This window comes from Saccopteryx bilineata, chromosome 2, assembly GCF_036850765.1.
Source record: "Saccopteryx bilineata isolate mSacBil1 chromosome 2, mSacBil1_pri_phased_curated, whole genome shotgun sequence".
In the NCBI taxonomy this organism is placed as follows: domain Eukaryota; kingdom Metazoa; phylum Chordata; class Mammalia; order Chiroptera; family Emballonuridae; genus Saccopteryx; species Saccopteryx bilineata.
Genome location: NC_089491.1, coordinates 272176928 through 272197290, shown reverse-complemented (window position 1 = coordinate 272197290; position 20363 = coordinate 272176928). Strand labels below are relative to the sequence as shown.

General features: G+C 45.9%; 1 protein-coding gene across 6 annotated transcripts in view; it reads left to right on the top strand.

The window, feature by feature from the left end:
* Positions 1–20363, top strand: part of CLIP1 (CAP-Gly domain containing linker protein 1) — a 122117-nt gene that overhangs the window by 48062 nt on the left and 53692 nt on the right. For 3 of the 6 annotated variants that reach the window (XM_066260665.1, XM_066260666.1, XM_066260667.1), the window contains 6 exons: positions 8735–8859; positions 9330–9552; positions 12967–13164; positions 13776–13879; positions 17055–17115; positions 18417–18449. In XM_066260665.1, the coding sequence (XP_066116762.1) occupies positions 8735–8859; positions 9330–9552; positions 12967–13164; positions 13776–13879; positions 17055–17115; positions 18417–18449 (744 nt within the window). The remainder of the gene's footprint in view (positions 1–8734; positions 8860–9329; positions 9553–12966; positions 13165–13775; positions 13880–17054; positions 17116–18416; positions 18450–20363) is intronic. The other 3 variants (XM_066260670.1, XM_066260669.1, XM_066260668.1) reach the window with 1 other exon arrangement.

Here is a 20363-nt window from a genome sequence, read left to right as displayed (position 1 = left end):
GGGTAGCTGCATGGATAAGAAAACAGGACCCTGTACATAGGCTGTATACAATAAACCCACCTCAAAACAAAAGATACACATAGACTGCAAGTAAAAGGATGGAAAAAAATATTTCATGCAAATGGAAATGAAAAAAAAGCTGGAGTAGCAATACTTATAGCTGACAAAATAGACTTTAAAACAAAGACTATAGTAAGGGATAAAGAAGGTCACTACATAATGATAAAGGGAGCAATCCAACAGGAAGAGATATAACCATTATTAATATCTACACACCTAATATAGGAGCACCTAAATATACCTATATAAAGCAGATTTTGATGGACATAAAGGAAGAGATCAACAGCAATACTATAATAGTAGGGGATTTCAATACCCCACTAACATCACTGGATAGATCCTCAAGAAAGAAAATTAACAAAGAAACAGCAGAATTAAGGGACACACTAGATCAACTGGGTTTAATAGATATCTTCAGAACCTTTTACCCTAAAGCAGCAGAAATACATTCTTTTCAAGTGCACATGGTACATTCTCCAGGATAAACCACATATTAGGGCATAAAATAAGTCTCAACAAATTTAAGAAGATTGAAAGCATATCAAGCATCTTCTCTGACCACAATGGCATGAAACTAGAAATCAACTACAGTAGGAAAACTGAAAAACACTCAAACACTTGGAAACTAAACAGTATGTTATTAAGAATGGGTCAACAATGAGATCAAGGAAGAAATAAAATATTTCCTTGAAACAAATGAAAACGAGCATACCACAACTCAAAATCTGTGGGACACAGAAAAAGCAGTCCTAAGAGGGAAGTTCATAGCATTACAGGCATACCTTAAGAAGCTAGAAAAAAGCTCAAATAAACAACTTAATCCTGCTATTAAAAGAACAAGAAAAAGAATAGCAAGTAAAGCCTAGAGGAAGTAGAAGGAAGGAAATAATAAAGATCAGAGTGGAAATAAATGACATAGACACTAAAAAAACAATACAGAGGATCAATGAAACCCAGAGCTGTATCTTTGTAAAAGTAAACAAGGTTGATGAACCCTTAGCCAGGCTCACCAAGAAAAAAAGAGAAAGGACTCAAATAAATAAAACTAGAAACGAGGGTGGAGAAGTAACAATGGACACAGCAGAAATACAAAGGATTGTAAGAAAATACTATGAAGAACTGTATGCTGCCTGACCTGTGGTGGTACAGTGGATAAAGTGTCAACCTGGAAATGCTGAGGTCACTGCTTCGAAGCCCTGGGCTCGTCCGGGCTAGGCACATATGGGAGTTGATGCTTCCTGTTCCTCCTCCCTTCTCTATATCTCTCTCTCACTCTGTCTCTCTTCTTCCTCTCAAATGAATAAATAATAATCTTTATTTATTTATTTATTTTTAAATCTTTAATGCAATATGCAAACAAGGAAGTCTCTGATGCAAAGTAACTTTTTTTTTACATTTATTTATTTATTCATTTTAGAGAGGAGAGAAGGGGGGAGAGAGAGAGAGAGAGAGAGAGAGAGAGAGAGAGAAGGGGGAGGAGCAGGGAAGCATCAACTCCCATATGTGCCTTGACCAGGCAAGCCAGGGTTTTGAACTGGCAACCTCAGTGTTTCCAGGTTGACGCTTTATCAACTTCAGTGTTTCCAGGCTGACGCTTTATCTACTGCGCCACCACAGGTCAGGCCAATAAATAAAAAATCTTAAAAAAGAAAAAGAACTGTATGCCAAAAAATTAGACAACCTAGGTGAAATGAACAAATTCCTTGAAAAATATTATCTTTCAAAAATCAATCTGGAAGAATCAAAAAACCTAAATAGACCAATTACAACAAATGAGATTGAAATGATTATCAAAAAACTCCCAACAAACAAAAGCCCTGGGCCAGTTGGCTTCACAGGCGAATTCTACCAAACATTCAAAGAAGAACTAACTCCTGTCCTTCTCAAGCTATTTCAAAAAATTCAAAGAGGAGGGAAAACTTCCAAGCTCCTTTTATGAGGCAAGCATAATTCTGATTTCAAAACCAGGTAAAGACAACACAAAGGAAACTATAGGCCAATATCCCTGATTAATTTAGATGCTAAAATTCTCAACCAAATATTAGCAAACCAGATCCAGCAGTACATGAAAAAAATTATATATCACGATCAAGTGGGATTTATTTTGGGGAGGCAGGGCTGGTACAACATTTGCAAATCAATCAGTGTGATTCATCACATAAACAAAAGGAAGGACAAAAACCACATGATAATATCAATAGATGCAGAAAAAGCATTCAATAAAATCCAGCACCCATTTATCATCAAACCTCTCAGCAAAGTGGGAATACAGGGAGCATACCTCAACATGATAAAGGCCATCTATGACAGGCCCACAGCCAACATCATACTCAATGGGCAAAAGTTAAAAGCAATCTCCTTAAGATCAGGAACAAGGCAGGGGTGCCCCCTTTCACCACTTTTTTTTTTTCTTCCATTTTTCTGAAACTGGAAACGGGGAGGCAGTCAGACAGACTCCCACATGCGCCCGACTGGGATCCACCCGGCACGCCCACCAGGGGTTGATGTTCTGCCCCTCTGGGGCGTCGCTCTGTTGCATCCAGAGCCATTCTAGCGCCTGAGGCAGAGGCCACAGAGCCATCCCCAGCGCCCGGGCCATCTTTGCTCCAATGGAGCCTCGGCTGCGGGAGGGGAAGAAAGAGACAGAGAGGAAGGAGAGGGGGAGGGGTGGAGAAGCAGATGGGTGCTTCTCCTGTGTGCCCTGACTGGGAATTGAACCTGGGACTCCTGTACGCCAGGCTGACGCTCTACCGCTGAACCAACCGGCCAGGGCCCTTTCACCACTCTTTGTTTTTTTTTTGTATTTTTCTGAAGCTGGAAACGGGGAGGCAGTCAGACAGACTCCCGCATGTGCCCAACCGGGATCCACCCGGCATGCCCACCAGGGGGCGATGCTCTGCCCATCCTGGGCGTCACTCTGTCGCGACCAGAGCCACTCTAGCGCCTGGAGCAGAGGCCAAGGAGCCATCCCCAGCGCCCAGGCCATCTTTTGCTCCAATGGAGCCTCGGCTGCGGGAGGGGAAGAGAGAGAGAGGAAGGAGAGTGGGAGGGGTGAGGAAGCAGATGGGCGTCTCTCCTGTGTGCCCTGGCCGGGAATCGAACCCGGGACTTCTACACGCCAGGGTTCTCTACCACTGAGCCAACCGGCCAGGGCCCTTTCACCACTCTTAATCAATACAGTTCTGGAAGTCCTAGCCACAGCAGTCAGACAAGAAGAAGAAATAAAAGACATCCAAATTGAAAAATAAGAAGTAAAACTATCATTTTTTGCTGATGATATGATACTGTACATAGAAAACCCATAAAGTCGCAGTAAAAAAACTACTGGACCTGATAAATGAATTCAGCAAGGTGTCAGGATACAAAATTAATACTCAGAAATCAGAGACATTTTTTCTTTTTTTTTTTTTGTATTTTTCTGAAGCTGGAAACGGGGAGAGACAGTCAGACAGACTCCCGCATGCGCCCGACCAGGATCCACCCGGCCCGCCCACCAGGAGCGACGCTCTGCCCACCAGGGGGCGATGCTCTGCCTCTCTGGGGCATCGCTCTGCCGCGACCAGAGCCACTCTAGCACCTGGGCCAGAGGCCAAGGAGCCATCCCCAGCACCCGGGCCATCTCTGCTCCAATGGAGCCCTGGCTGCGGGAGGGGAAGAGAGAGACAGAGAGGAAGGGGGGGTGGAGAAGCAAATGGGCGCTTCTCCTATGTGCCCTGGCCGGGAATCGAACCCGGGTCCCCCGCACGCCAGGCCAACGCTCTACTGCTGAACCTACCGGCCAGGGCCCAGAGACATTTTTATACACCAACAATGAGCTGTCTGAAAAAGAAATTAAGAAATCAATCCCCTTCACTATTGCAACTACAAAAAAAAAAAAATTACCTAGAGGAGTAAATTTAACCAAGGAGGTTAAAGACTTGTACTCGGAAAAAGTGGAAGCATATACCGTGTTCATGGTTAGAAAGAATAAATATCATTAAAATGTCCATATTACCCAAAGCAATTTATAAATTCAATGCAATTCTTATTAAAATACCAATGACATACTTCAAAGATATAGAACAAATATTCCAAAAGTTCATATGGAACCAAAAAAGAACACGAATAGCCTCAGCAATCTTGAAGAAGAATAAAGTGGGTGGTATCACAATTCTGGATGTCAAGTTATACTACAAGGCCATTGTACTCAAAACAGCCTGGTACTGGCATAGGAACAGGCATATAGATCAATGGAACAGAACAGAGAACCCAGAAATAAACCCGCACATTTATGGACAATTGATATTTGGCAAGGGTGGAAATAGCATACAATGGAGTAAAGACAGCCTCTTCAACAAATGGTGTTGGGAAAATTGGCCAGCTACCTGCAAAAAAATAAAACTAGACCACCAACTTACACCATTCACAAAAATAAACTCAAAATGGATAAAAGACTTAAATGTAAGCCGTAAAACCATAAGCATCTTAGAAGAAAACATAGGCAGTAAGCTCTCTGACATCTCTCGAGCAATATATTTGCCGATTTATCTCCACGGGCAAGTGAAATAAAAAACAGGATAAACAAATGGGACTATATCAAACTAAAAAGCTTTTGCACAGCTAAAGACAATATGAACAGAATAAAAAGACAAACCACACAATGGGAGAACATATTCGACAATATGTCTGATAAGGGTTTAATAACCAAAATTTACAAAGAACTTGTAAACTGAACACCAGGAAGATAAACAATCCAATCAAAAAATGAGCAAAGGCCTGACCTGTGGTAGCGCAGTGGATAAAGCATCGACCTGGAAATGCTGAGGTCGCTGGTTCAAAACCCTGGGCTTGCCTGGTCAAGGCACATATGGGAGTTGATGCTTCCAGCTCCTCCCCCTGTCTCTGTCTCTCTCTGTCCCTCTCTGTCTCCTCTCTAAAATGAATAAAAAAAAAAAAAAAAAAATTTAAATAAATAAATAAAATATTAAAAAAAAAAAAAAAAAAAAGAGCAAAAAGGCCCTGGCCGGTTGGCTCAGTGGTAGAGCGTCGGCCTAGCGTGCGGAGGACCCGGGTTCGATTCCCGGCCAGGGCACATAGGAGAAGCGCCCATTTGCTTCTCCACCCCTCCGCTGCGCTTTCCTCTCTGTCTCTCTCTTCCCCTCCCGCAGCCAAGGCTCCATTGGAGCAAAGATGGCCCGGGCGCTGGGCATGGCTCTGTGGCCTCTGCCTCAGGCGCTAGAGTGGCTCTGGTCGCAATATGGCGACGCCCAGGATGGGCAGAGCATTGCCCCCTGGGGGGCAGAGCACCGCCCCTGGTGGGCGTGCCGGGTGGATCCCGGTCGGGCGCATGCGGGAGTCTGTCTGACTGTCTCTCCCTGTTTCCAGCTTCAGAAAAAAGGAAAAAAAAAAAAAAAGCAAAAAAAATGAATAGACACTTCTCCAAAGAGGACATATAGATGACCAATAGGCATATGAGAAAATGCTCAACATCACTAATTATTAGAGAAATGCAAATTAAAACCACAATGAGGTATCACCTCATACCAGTCAGAATGGCGCTCATCAACAAAACAACACAAAATAAGTGCTGGTGAGGATGTGGAGAAAAGGGAACCCTCCTGCATTGCTGGTGGGAATGCAGACTGGTGCAGCCACTGTGGAAAACAGTATGGAGATTCTTCAAAAAATTAAAAATTGAACTGCCTTTTTACCCAGCCACCCCACTTTTAGGAATATATCCTAAGAACACGTATCACTGTTTCAAAAGGAGAAATGCACCCCCATGTTTATGGCAGCATTGTTCACAGTAGCGAAGATCTGGAAACAGCCCAAGTGTCCATCAGTGAACGAGTGGATTAAAAAACTTTCGTACATATATACAATGGAAACTGTGGGGCCATCAAAAAGAAGGAAATCATACCTTTCGTGACAACATGGATGGACCTGGAAACTATTATGTTAAGTGAAACAAGCCAGGCAGAAAGAGAAAAATATCATATGACCTCACTCATTTCAGGAATTCAGTGAACAATGTGAACTGAGGAACGAAATTGAGACAGAGGAGAGATCAAAGGGAACAGAAGAAAAGGGGACAGAGGGAAAAGGGATGATAGGATGGGATAAACCTGAAGGGAAGGGGAGGGCGCTATGGGGAGGGTGTCAAGGGAGATGCTGAGGGGAATGTGGGGGAGAGGGGATGCATTTGGGGCAACACTAGAATCTATGTAAACACAATAAATTAAAATCAATTAAATTAAAGTTTGTATATATATACACAATGAATACTATGTGGCCATGAAAAAGAAGGAAATACTAATTTTTGCGACAACTTGAATGGATCTGGAAACTATTATGGTTAAGTGAAATAAGCCAGGTAGAGAAAGAAAAATATGATATGACCTCACTCATTTGAGGAATCTGACAAACAGTATGAACTGAGGAACGTAATAGAGACAGAGGCGGGATCAAAGGATCCAGAGGGAAAGCAGACAGAGGGAAAGGGGATGATAGGATGGGATGAGAGCAGAAAAGCAAATCCTGGAGGGAAAAGGGGAGGGCATTATGGGGCGGGGGGACAGGGGGAAGGTACTGAGGAACATGGAGGAGTGGAGGATGTATTCAGGGGTACACTAGAATCTATGTAAACACAATAAATTAAAATAAATTTCATGTTAAAAAAAAGTTTCTTTGTCATAGAAAAAGTGTATATAGCTTTAAGGCTTTAATGTTTTCTGTCTTCAACCAAGGATTAAACAGAGCAGGGGAAAAATTACATGTCATCCCAAACTCATAAAAAGCTATATTTGGAGAAAAAGTAGAAACAAATGCCTTTACTATTAAAAAGCAAGACAAAATATAAGCTTAGTATTGGTCTTAAGAAATTAGGAAGGAAAGAACAATAAGCCAAGAAAAACTAGGTAAACGAGAATAGTAAAGATACAAAGTGAATTAAATAAAATAAAGAACATGAAAAACAAAAGAGAAAATCTTAAAGGTGGTTTCTTATCAAGATCAATAAAATAAATTACTTTCCCAAAGTGATCTACATTTAACACAATCCCAGTAGATTTTTACAAAGAATTAGCTAAAATGATTTTTAAATTTATTAAGTAAACACGCTGACTTAAGAGGAATGTTGCTCACAAAATTCACGTCTGTCAGTAGGGGCTGATTTAATATAATGCGTCCGTCCAGGAGTGGCATGTGATCGTGAACGCAGAGAAGGGTCACCATGCATGCAGCACACTGGCTTTGGGGTAAAAATAAAAGGGAGGACAAAAATATAAGTTAACTTTTGCTTCTGTTATGCATAAAGAAATGCTGGGAGGAAGGTCGCACTGCACGTCAGTTACTATTATGGTTCTCTGTGATGGGGGAGGGGCAGAAGGGACAAGGGGTGAGACTCGTCCTTCCGTACATATTACAGTTTTGGAACCATTAGAATATATTGGCTATTGAAGAATTAACTTAAGCTTATGATATATAAAGAGTTTTTTGAACCAATAAGAAAAAGGTAAACATGCCCAATGAAAAGTGAGTCACGTGCACACTGTTGGCACACCTGTCTGGCACACGTGGCCACCGTGGGACTATCGCAGGGAGAGTGAGGCGGCCGGCCGGCGGTGACTCCCTCTGGCTGTGAGGGCACGGTTACTGCATTTATTTTTTTGCTTGTAATGTTGTTGGTTTCCTGCAGTGATCTACTTCTTTTAAAATTGGTGGAATTAAAAAAAAGAAAGGAAATTGAAGAAAAAAGAAGAAGCTCAGAAAAAGAAAATGGAAGGCTATTCTGAAGAGGAGAGGGGAGTAAGGGTGACCCACACCCATAGACGAGGTGCGGGCTGTGGCAGCCGCAGATCCCGCACCTGTGGAAGGACCCAGACACATTCGTGTGGGGGTATGTGCATATGGGGGACCGTGCGGTACAGTGAACGTTTGAAGGAGAAAAATCATGGCAGGAGAGGTGCAATTAATAAATGCTGGTGGGATGGGATAACGTTGGAAATGACGTGCCTATACTATCTCAAACAATGGCTGGGGCAAAGTCAGACCTTTACAAAAGAGTCAGCTTTGAACAGTTCACGTAAATTAATGTGTGAAAGAGGCGGGATCACTGCAATAGTTGTGAAGAAACAGAGAGCCTTGCCATGGAAAATAGCAGTATTTCAGAGAACTTACCATTTCAGGTAACATATAGTTGGAGCAGCCAAAGGCAAAGGTGTTTGGATGCGCATGGATGTTTGTCCCGAATATGTACGTGTTACGGAGTTCCGTGTATAAAGGTATAAAGGGAGTATGAGAAAACAAATGTAATAATCATCATAGTGGATTATGGGTGAATTTTGTTTTCCTTCAATGATGTGATGGTTTTGCTTTTGCAGCAGATACTTACTTGGAAGCAGGAAGGTCGCTCTGGATTAATCAAGTATTTTTCTAAAGACAGGAATAATTGAATAAATGAGCAGCCTTAATAGTTCCATATTACATAGGCTATTTTGTTACTGGGCTGTATCAGGAATCGAATTGTCACTCAGGCCAGCTCTGCCAGCCTCTGTGGACGACTGTCAGCGGAGCAGCGGGAAAGGTGAAGGGAAGCCTGCTGATACAAGTGATGGCAGTGCTTTGTGACCGGCTGCAGCCGCAAAGGGTTATGGGATTGCCTTCATCCCTGCCTCTTGATCTTCTCTTCCTCCAGGTTGGTGGCACTAAGGCCGGAGTAGTACGGTTCCTCGGGGAGACGGACTTTGCCAAGGGGGAATGGTGCGGCGTGGAGCTGGATGAGCCTCTCGGGAAGAACGACGGGGCTGTCGCTGGAACGAGGTGGGTGTGGAACTGCTCAGTGTCGCCTCTCCCTCGTGCACATGAAGGCGCTCTAGCAGACCTAGCCCCTTGTGTATACCCACGTGGGAATGAGCGGCTCACCTGCTGCTGGAGTTAGGCGCACGTTTGTTTCCTGTTCCCTTCGTTTGGCAAGGTTCCATCATGTGGGGGTCACTCTGTTGCTGTTTCCTCTGCTGATGGCAGAAACAGTCATTCCCTTCGGTGCCCGAGTAGCAGATGAGGGACTCTGTCACTGTGTGTCCTGTTGTTACCTGTGAGGGTGTTTTCTGAAACACTGTTGAGGTCATTTTTCAGTCACACCCGTGGGATGTGTGCTATGCGCCACCCCAGCTGATCGGTAGAAGTGCCTGCACACCAGTCACAATTTAAGAGTTAGGAGAGCTTTTTTCATTCTAGTTGTTATTTCTCATAATTAAGTTTTTTGTTACTGTTCTTATTGTTCCCTAAAGGTATTTTCAGTGTCAACCCAAATATGGCCTGTTTGCTCCCGTCCACAAAGTGACCAAGATTGGCTTCCCATCCACGACGCCCGCCAAAGCCAAGGCTGCGGCCGTGCGGCGCGTGATGGCCACCACGCCCGCCAGCCTGAAGCGCAGCCCGTCCGCGTCCTCACTCAGCTCCGTGAGCTCGGTGGCCTCCTCTGTGAGCAGCAAGCCCAGCCGGACAGGATTAGTAAGCCCTCTTTTCTTACAGCATGTGTCTGCTGCCCAGGTGTGGTACATGCTCACGGCCCCGCACCTGCTTCGCTGACCCCTGTGCTAAGTGTCAGTTGTCGCTTGTGAAAGTCCTTACAGGTTCACAGAGTCAAACTCTAGCCAGAATACATGTTTTAAAAGAAAGCTTGTAACAACTCCTTTCAGGATCTTAAGGCTTTAAGAGGTTACAGCTCTGGGCGAACTATAGTAACTCCTGGTGAAGTGACTTCTCTGAGATTACTTTGAGCACAAGAATGGCAGGAAAATTGGGGGGGGGTTCTTTTCCTCAAGGACATAAGTCTCTCTTTTATTTTAAACAATTTTAAGAACTAACAACATATTTTGAGAAATTTACTATTGATTTACTATCTTAGAATTTTACTATTGATGTAGTCTAGCCCCCTGAAAGCAGTTAATGTGTGGAGTGCTTCCGGCTGGGGCAGAGGACACAGGGGGACTTCCGGGGCTAGAAAGGATGCTCAGAAGGGCTGTTTCGTTTTGTCTCCTCTCTCCATTTCCCCCTCCTACCCCCTTGCTTCCCTGCCCCCTTTTCCTATTCAGATCGCTAAAACTGGAGTCATCACAATTGAAAGAAAACAGGCAGCATCTCATTCTGGTTATTCACGAGTTTCGTGAGGGTCAAAGCAATGACTTATTTTGGCTTTGTCCCCTGCCGTTCAAGTGTATTTGCTTGCAGGAGGGCAAATACCGTGTGAATTTGAAATGACAGCCTTGTCCTCCAGACTGGATTTGGGATCTCAGCCTTGCAAGGGTCAGCTAAGACAGGAGTGGGCATGCTGAGGGGTGTGATTTTTTTCGTTTTGTCTTCTTTGAGTTGCTGCCTGGCCGGGAATACAAGGTGGAGGCTTCTGTCCATCAAGTGGGGGTCGTGTCCTCTGCCAGCCACACTGTCTTCCTCCTGTGTTCAGGGTGAAATGAAAACCTGCTCAGATTGTTCCATTTTGCATTTGGAGAGAAAGTCTGTGCCTTTAACAGAAAAGTGACAAAGGGACTTGATGAAACAGCTTGACAAGAGCAAGGAGACGGAGGCGAAGACACCCCGCAGTTTGGATACAGCCTTACTCCAGTGGGGACAGCGAGTGCGCTCCGCCTGTCCTGGACAGTTCCGCAGAAGTGTTGGGCCTGCGTCAGGAGTTCTTTCTTGAGTAATTTTTATTACGTTGTGCTTTTAAGTCCATTTCTTTGGGAAAGAACCCAATTCCCTGTGCTCTCCCAGTCTCTCCTCTCACTTTTGGACCAGCTCTGCATTCCTTAGCTCCCCTTGCTCAGGGAAGGACGCTGACAGAAGAGCAGTGAGTCTTCTCCTGAAACGGCTTGCGTAAAGGATGTTTTTATACGGGTTAGCTATAGTTTCCAAATCAGAAATCACTGTCAAAGAATATAGAGAAACTGAAGTGTGACTTCCTAGAAATACATCTCAGCAATATAATCCTATTCATGTATGTATATAAAAGTCTATAAAGATTCTTTCGGCCCTGGCCGGTTGGCTCAGCGGTAGAGCGTCGGCCTGGCGTGCGGGGGACCCGGGTTCGATTCCTGGCCAGGGCACATAGAAGAAGCGCCCATTTGCTTCTCCACCCCACCCCCTCCTTCCTCTCTGTCTCTCTCTTCCCCTCCCGCAGCCAAGGCTCCATTGGAGCAAGGATAGCCCGGGCGCTGGGGATGGCTCCTTGGCCTCTGCCCCAGGTGCTAGAGTGGCTCTGGTCGCAGCAGAGCGACCCCCCGGAGGGGCAGAGCATTGCCCCCTGGTGGGCAGAGCGTCGCCCCCTGGTGGGCGTGCCGGGTGGATCCCGGTCGGGCGCATGCGGGAGTCTGTCTGACTGTCTCTCCCTGTTTCCAGCTTCAGAAAAATACAAAAAAAAAAAAAAAAAAAGATTCTTTCATGTGAAATGATCTTCTCAGAGTTCTCAGCGCAGAGGAGCCCAGACCTCCTGGTTTCATAGTACCTTTGGTGTTGGTTTTTTCATGGTGCCTCTAGGCCAAAGGAAAGAGCTGCAGTTTTATTTATTAGGTAATTAAGTTTAAACAACATAATATTTATATCCCAGCAATTTAATAGCTGTTCAGAAAATGATACCTATTAATTAACATGTGTAAGTAATTCAAGAAACCTCGCTAAATAGAAACCACAAAAGAGGACATGGGCCTGATCGGACCTCTTGACTCTCATCGCTGACAAATCGCGCTGTTGCAGGTCCTCATCCGAAGTCGGGTCCGGACCGGAGCTCCACTGGGCTGAGGAGAGGAGAGGAGAGGAGAGCGCTGGAGCAGCACATGGCTCAAGGCCGCGTTGATGGGGCGCCAGCTGGCCATGGCTAAGGAGTCGGCCTCGGGCAGATGCCCACCAAGGGGACGGCTTTTCCTTGACTCAGCCTCTGGGCCTGACCTGGAAGAGCAGTGCTCCCTTTGCTCTGTTACCTGTTTGCATGCAAAAGGAGGTTCTTTCCGCTGTTTTCATTTGACTTCAGCCTCACAAGGGAGGACTTGGGTTTGTGACACAGACACCGGAACTGAAACATGCCCACCCCCTCACCCAGCGGGTCCTTCTCCTTCACTTCTCTGCGTTCGCCCTACCCTCCACCCCTTTTCCTCTCCCTCCTCACCACCCCTGCCTCTCTCTGTTCATACATTTCTTCCCCTCCTTTTCTCTCTTGTGTTCTCTTTCTTTCTCGTGTGTGTCCTTGCCTAGACGTGTGCACACGTGCCCCCCACCCCTCAACACACCTGGAGCCAGGGACAGCTCTCCCCTCAGCTGGTCGCGCCTTTATCTGTCCCTCTGGTGGTGGGTCCAGCCCCTCTAGGCTGGTGGCGGCTGAGGTCGCCTCTGCCTGTCACTTTGAAACAATGATAAAGAAGGTCCTGACAAAGGTCCAGCTATTTAACCAATTGAGGGAAGGTTCATGATGCCAAGGGTGACCTATTGGTTACTTAATGGTATTTAGATGCTTAAGTTGGAAAAAGTCACGATCTCAAATCTAAAGATCAAAAGATTGCCCAAAATGTCACGACAAGAAAATAGCTATAAATGAAGCGCAGGTGGAAATGGAGTTGAGAAAAGGCCATTAAATGGGTTCTGTGGCATCTTTCTTTTGTCAGCTGACCTCAGGCGACTTTTGATTTGAGCCACTTACGCTTCCGAACATCTCCGGCTGTTCCATGACCCCTTTACGTTGAGTGTTGTGTGTGAAGTTTACAGACAGGAGGCAGTGCTCTGCTGTGTTGTTGATGAAACGCTATACCTAAATGACCGCATGCCAGGAGCCGGGGTGGCTACTGCTTTGCCGAGGAGATGCCTGCCTTGCGGGCAGCGCTCCCGCCATGCGACCTGGGCCGTGTCCTCGCCCTTCACGTCTCTAACTTTCCTTTGCAGTTGACCGAGACCTCCTCCCGGTACGCCAGGAAGATCTCCGGCACCACTGCCCTCCAGGAGGCCCTGAAAGAGAAGCAGCAGCACATTGAGCAGCTGCTGGCCGAGCGGGATCTGGAGAGGGCGGAGGTGGCCAAGGCCACGAGCCACGTGGGGGAGATAGAGCAGGAGCTAGCGCTGGCCCGGGACGGACATGACCAGGTGAAGTCTGGTGCTGGCCTCGTTGTGGCGATGGTGATGGGTTCTGAGCCAATCTTGCTGCAGAGACGGAGACAGGTTCTAGATCGAGGGGGAAGGCCAAGCTGCCTACCTTGTGCTTGGAGCCAGGAAGCTAGTCCCGGGGGCACTAGGACTGTCTCTGCTGGGCTTGTTTGAAAGTTGTGACCCAGGGGACTGGTTTGCGTCATTGTAACGATGGAATTTTGTGCTTCTTGAGTCTAGCGTAGCCTTTTGGTCTTCACATCCAAGTCTTTTGGCCTGTCCATGTTAGGTGAGCTTGTTTACTAGGACTTTGTTCACGATTGATTATAACTTCTGTTTTGTAGATTATTCTTTGTATGAGTTTCAGCTTCCAAGAGACGGGAGTTGTTTTTACGTTGCCCTCAGTTGCCTTAATGGTGTGGTTTCCATCATCATCTTCGGGGAGTGCCGCTGAGAGTATCTATTAAGGACCATAGGGTGTATTTGAACGTAAACAGGCTTTAGAGTAGCGCCAGCCCGCAGTGGTACCACTTAGCCAAGGCTGTTCGGAGACCTCCTGGGGCCTGTTGTGGTCAGACGGAGGCCGCTCACTGACCCCCTTTTCTCCCCAGCACGTCCTGGAACTGGAGGCCAAGATGGACCAGCTGCGAGCCATGGTGGAAGCTGCCGACAGGGAGAAGGTGGAGCTTCTCAACCAACTGGAAGAGGAGAAAAGGTGATCCTAACCGGTTCCCTGGTGCACGGGGGCCCTTTCCTTTTAAGCGGCCTTTCCCATTAGCAGCCATGTTGATGGCAGCCCTTAGAACCAAAGGAGTGACCTGTTCAGTGGAAATGGGAGTCTTAATTCTGTGTGAGGCGGGTTGGACTTGTTTTGAGTCATTTGGAATCATTCATTAGACATGGCCTGATGAACTGAACAAATGTTATCAAGCACCTACTGTGTGCCAAGCCTCCTGGTGAGGAGCCTCAGCCAGCGCGGGGCGGTGGAGGGGTGGGGGTCTTCACACTCAGCTTCCCCTGGAGCCACTCCCAGGGAGGGGTACTCAGTCTGAGCTGCCTGGGCTGTTGGAACACCTTCTGTGTAGCCAGTGAAAGTGTACTGGGTATGGGGTGACCTGAGGCCCTTGCCCCTGAGGAACTCAGTACTTTATTAGAAAAACAAGACTCCTGTGAAACAATTAGAGAATTACCCAGGTCAGGATGAAATCAGATGCTAACCTGAGAGACAGAGAAAGCAAGCTTGGTTCTTAATAAAAGATTATTATATTTGAGGTCATTAACAAACAATGTCTCTGAAAAGAAAGGGGTCTTTGTGGGAACCACATGAACACCTCTGGTTAGTGTGAAGCAATTAGAGAATTATCCAGGTCAGGACGAAATCAGATGCTAACCTGAGAGACAGAAAAAGCAAGCTTGGTTCTTAATAAGATTATTTGAGGTAGTTAACAAACAACGTCTCTGAAAAAAAGGGGGTCTTCATGGGAACCCTCATGAAGTGAACACCACCTCTGGTTATGGGATGTTTGTCATATTGTTGCCCTTACTACCCCTTCTGTCATTTCTTTTTTTTTTTTTTTTTTTGTATTTTTCTGAAGCTGGAAACGGGGAGAGACAGTCAGACAGACTCCCGCATGCGCCCAATCGGGATCCACCCGGCACGTCCACCACGGGTGACGCTCTGCTCACCAGGGGGTGATGTCTGCCCCTCCGGGGTGTCGCTCTGCCGAGACCAGAGCCACTCTAGTGCCTGGGGCAGAGGCCAAGGAGCCATCCCCAGCGCCTGGGCCATCTTTGCTCCAATGGAGCCTTGGCTGCGGGAGGGGAAGAGAGAGACAGAGAGGAAGGGGGGGTGGAGAAGCAAATGGGCGCTTCTCCTATGTGCCCTGGCCTGGAATCAAACCCGGGTCCCCTGCACGCCAGGCCGACGCTCTACCGCTGAGCCAACTGGCCAGGGCCCCCTTCTGTCATTTCTGAGAGCAACGACCTAACTCACCAGTGATTTAGTGTCGCTGAGCTCAGGAGGGTCCTGGACATGCGTGGTGAGTGGACCACGTGGTGGTAGAGCACACTCTCAGCAGGGTCACACTCCCTCCCCACCCCCCACCTCTGGGGGAGAGAGGAGCACAGTGCACAGGGACTTCTCCTTGCACCCTCCCTGCTGCTACAAGGAAAGGGGCGAGCGTGGCCAACCCTGCACCATTCGTTGCATTCCAATGCCTGCGCTGACCACCAGCAGGGGCACCATCCTCCCAGCCTGGCACTGGCTCTGGGGCTCTCACTCATTTCTGACTTACCTTAGTAGAATCTTGTTTTCTTAATTTTTCTAGAAATGCTAAAGATTATTTTTTGCATGTAGATTATGAACTTTGTCCCCCGTTTCTTCTCTTGTACCCAGTTCTATCAAGATTCATAATGTGGATGTTACCCAGATTTTGTGAATCCTCAGAATACTGTATTTCATTGGTTTTGTGATGGCATTGATTGAAACCCATAGCAGGAATCACAGATTTTAAAATGTGAAAAAAAATGTGCATTTTAGAAGCAACTATGTAGAATTCTTGATTGTTTCTCCCCCAAAGCGTTCACCGCCTTATTCTCCCAGTCTTGGGACAGGTAGTGGTGTCTTCCCAGGGATCTCCGCCTGGGCAGCCTGCCTACCTCACTCTAACATAGCTGATATACAGTGTGATAAAGATGACTTGTCTTCCATGCCCCTTTCCCCTGTGTCTGTTACTGGGAAGTAGACATTGTAGACTTGCATTCTCAAACCTGTTGTGATCAGACCTTTTCCCACTAGGCAGATCTTGTCTTGATTAGATCCATTCTGGTGGTTGTGATGAAGGAACTGGTTGATTTCTCCCCCTCCTATCTCCTGCCTTCTGGAATCTGTGCCTGGATGAAAGTCTGGAGCGTCCCGAGTGTAGTGGAGTGTAGTGGAGTGTAGCTCGTAGGTGCATTAACCAGAGGCCTGGTGACGCATTTGCTCTCTGTGTCTCTAAGTCATCTCTTTCCGCGTCATCTGATTGTAGACACATGTGCGCACACACATACACACACATGTTGGTAAAGCACGCTGTTCCTTATTTATTTATTTATTTATTTATTTATTTTTGTATTTTTCTGAAGCTGGAAACAGGGAGAGACAGTCAGACAGACTCCCGCATGTGCCCGACCGGGATCCACCCGGCACGCCCACCAGGGGGTGACGCTCTGCCCACCAGGGGGCGATGCTCTGCCCCTCCAGGACGTCGCTCTGTTGCGACCAGAGCCGCTCTAGCGCCTGGGGCAGAGGCCAAGGAGCCATCCCCAGCGCCCGGGCCATCTTTGCTCCAGTGGAGCCTCGGCTGCGGGAGGGGAAGAGAGAGACAGAGAGGAAGGAGAGGGGGAGAGGTGGAGAAGCAGATGGGTGCTTCTCCTGTGTGCCCTGGCCAGGAATCGAATCCGGGACTTCTGCACGCCAGGCTGACGCTCTACCACTGAGCCAACCGGGCAGGGCCTGTTCCTTATTTATTTATATTTTTTACAGAGACAGAGAGAGAGTCAGAGAGAGGAATAGACAGAGGGATAGACAGGGACAGACAGGAACGGAGAGATGAGAAGCATCAATCATTAGTGTTTTGTTGTGACACCTTAGTTGTTCACTGATTGCTTTCTCGTATGTGCCTTGACCGTGGGCCTTCAGAAGACCGAGTAACCCTTTGCTCGAGCCAGCGTGGGCTCAAGCTGGTGAGCTTTTGCTCAAACCAGATGAGCCCTCACTCAAGCTGGCGACCTCAGTGTCTCGAACCTGGGTCTTCCGCACCCCAGTCCGACGTTCTATGCACTGTGCCATTGCCCGGTCAGGCTCCTTAGTTATTTCTTAAGTGCTTTGTTTCTATTTTGTTCCACAGGAAGGTTGAAGACCTTCAGTTCCGGGTTGAGGAAGAATCAATCACTAAAGGCGATCTAGAGGTAAAACCCTCCAATTCTCTAAAGCTTTTGTGGGTCCTGGTGATGAGAAATGTGTGGATGAGATCACTGAGCCTGCTGATGTGGCCAGGACAGGCAGCAGAGGGAACGGCGGGAGCCACAGTCTCTGGCCAGCAGGGCTGCGAGTGTGGCTCCTCGGATATGGCTGAGGTGACTAGCCTGTCCTGTGGCTGTGCCGTCCCACCTCCTGTGCTCTAGGGAAATTTTCACCACTCTTTTCTTGTGCTCTGAAATTTAAAACCTTGAATTGGAGTTAATCGAGTCATAAATCTGGCAGTGTGTCCATAACATACTCCTCCGATGACCAGCAATGGCGTTCTTGATGGGGAGTGTTTTTTGAAAACTTTGTCCCAGTTTTAGCCGCCAAAGTGGTCACCCTCATAGTCCCAACACAAAGCTCTTTGCTTTATTTCAGTGTTGCTTTTCAGTCAAGCAGGATAAATCTTTTATAACCCTGTAAAAGGAATAGGTATATGTTCTAATAGTTCATTTTTCAAAAAGTAATTACCAGAAGAAAAAAAAAACAAGAGCAGTTTAAATTTTAGCTTCTTTTCCTTCCATGGCATATTTTAAATTAATAGATTCTCCTTGACTATCAAATTTTATCTAGTAACAATGATTCATACTAGTTTTTTTTTTAATTGGACACCAGAGTTAAATGCTTTTGATGCTTTTCAAACCACTGCTAGATCTATGTCAAATATAAATTATTAAATTTTTCAGATTTTTGGTACTTGAATCTGTAATATTTTAGTAAAAATTTAACTTTTTGTGCAGTTCTTAGAATAGACATTTGTGCCACCATTAACAATTTTAGAGTCTATTGACTGCCCACACCATGCTTAAATTTCAAGGGTCCTTCCAAATAGGAACTCTGATTTCTTTGGAAATAAACGTATCTTTATATACTTAACAAAAAGTAAGTAAAACATTTTCTGAGTTTTAGTTTTCTAAAGCTCAGGATTTAATGGATTAATAATAATAATAACCCTTCACTCATTTCATATACTATTACATTTCTTTAGTTGACTTCTGTGTTATTCTCATCCATTTAAAAACACCCCAAAGTCTCATTAGAAGTTCCATGTCATCATTAATCCATTTAAAGTATAGCCTAGGATATTTGTGGGAGGGACAAATTAAAATATTTACTTCAGCACTAGGCTAGTATATAGCCTGGTAAACTTACTTGAAATTCATCAAAGTTATTTTGAAGCCCGAACATTTTGAAACTTTAGTTGAATCTCTTTTCGTTGTTTAATTTTTTATTTTTTTACTGATAGCAAAAGAGCCAGATTTCTGAAGATCCTGAGAATGTAAGAGGGCACTTAACTGTGTGGATATTTCCCGTGTTAACACAGATCAATTACAGATTAAAATGCTTATTGATATACTCAAATACTAACTGCATAATCTGACCTTGAGACATTGGCCTTCATATTTCTGTGCATGTGGCTTTTAAAGCGATTACACTTGTATCCCAAAGAAATTGTATGTAATGACTAAGCTCTATAAACCTATTTGTTTAATGCATAGTCATGTTTGCTTTATAAAGAATTTTGTCAAAATGGGGAGAAAGAAGAATTTTTGTCTGGGGGCTTGGCCTTTACTTAATTCAGAATGTCTTCTAATTTTAATAGAATTATTGCAAAAGGGATAACAGTTGACTGAAGCATAAAACGTATCCAATGAAGGAGACAGAAATCTGGGGGAAATTTTCTCAAGCTGTTTAATTTTATTCCCAGACGAGTTAAAGGGATTTGGGATTCCCAGACTGATTGCCTTTGGTGCGAGTGCCCCCTGCTGGCCAGTACATGTCCTTGCAGCTGACTAGAAATCCAAACATGGTCTTGATTGCTGCAATATTTAGCCTAGTTTTTTGAAACTAGGGGCGAGTACTCTTCAAGGAAGAGACTGAATATTTTAAATTTATTGTGTTCAAAGTGAGGTTTTCAGGTAGCAGTGCTAGTAGGCATGTGGGTGTTTTTCTTTTCCTCCCTCCCTCCACTTAGAATCAAACACCCAGTTCCAATCTTACCAGTTACCTTGGAAGCCTGGCTTCTTGGTGCCCCTTGTTAACTGTGATACCAACTGAAAAAAACCTAAAAACTTTAGACTCAATTTATCACCACAGGGGAACAGAATTAAAACAAAGAGGGTTTCTCCCTCCATCGCCTCCTGACCGCTCAAATAGACAACTCAAGACTGGACTTTTAGAACAGCTTCCGTTCTGAAGGCTTCCTTCCTGTGATGCTACTTCAGTGATCTGGGTCTCCGCTGTCCTCCCCACACAGGCTCCGCTGCGTCCGGTGTCAGTCTGCATGGGCCTCCTCTGCCTCTCTGTGCGCTTCTCGCAGAGCCTCTGCTTTCCCTCTCAGTCCCCTGTCCCAGGACCACCCTCCTAGGATACGGGTCTGATTCCAAGAAAGTAGTAATTTAGAAAGGAGGGCTGTCCTGTCCAGTGTGATATTTTTACTGCATACCATGTCATGGAAACGGGTCTCTAGGTCCCTTGCTGGTGGCTGATCCAGACAGCCACCAAGTCCCAGGCCATCTGTATGCGTCCCTGCCAGCAGGGGGCGCCGCTGCAGTAATCTGGAAGGCCTCGGGAGGGGGAGAAGACCCCATTCAATGGGTATTTATATGTATTTTATTTTGAAGAGGTGACCTATCACCCACAGGACACTGAACTTGGTGTCTGGTGGAGAGGAAAGGTTGCCTTTTGCTTTTGGGATTTCAGTGCTCTGAGGCCGTGACCACAGTTAACGGAGATCTGAGTTAGATTCTTTTCCTGTAAAAGCAGGTAAATTGAACAACCACTCCCTAAGGCACTTAGGGACAAAGGGGCCTATCCAGGCAATTAGGTTTGCAATGTGATTATTTTTGTTGAGTGTAAGAGCTGAAGCAGGTGAAAGTTGTTTTTATATTTTATTTTTTTTAATTTTGTGTTCTTTATTTTATTTATTTATTATTATTATTTTTTGTATTTTTCCGAAGTTAGAAGCAGGGAGGCAGAGAGATAGACTCCTGCATTTGCCTGACTGGGATCCACCTGGCATGCCCACCAGGGGCCATGCTCTGCCCATCTGGGGTGTTGCTCCATTGCAATTGGAGCCATTCTAGCACCTGAGGCGGAGGCCATGGAGCCATCCCCAGTGCCTGGGCCAACTTTGCTCCAATGGAGTTTGGCTGCGGGAGGGGAAGAGAGAGAGAGAGAGAAAGGAGAGGGG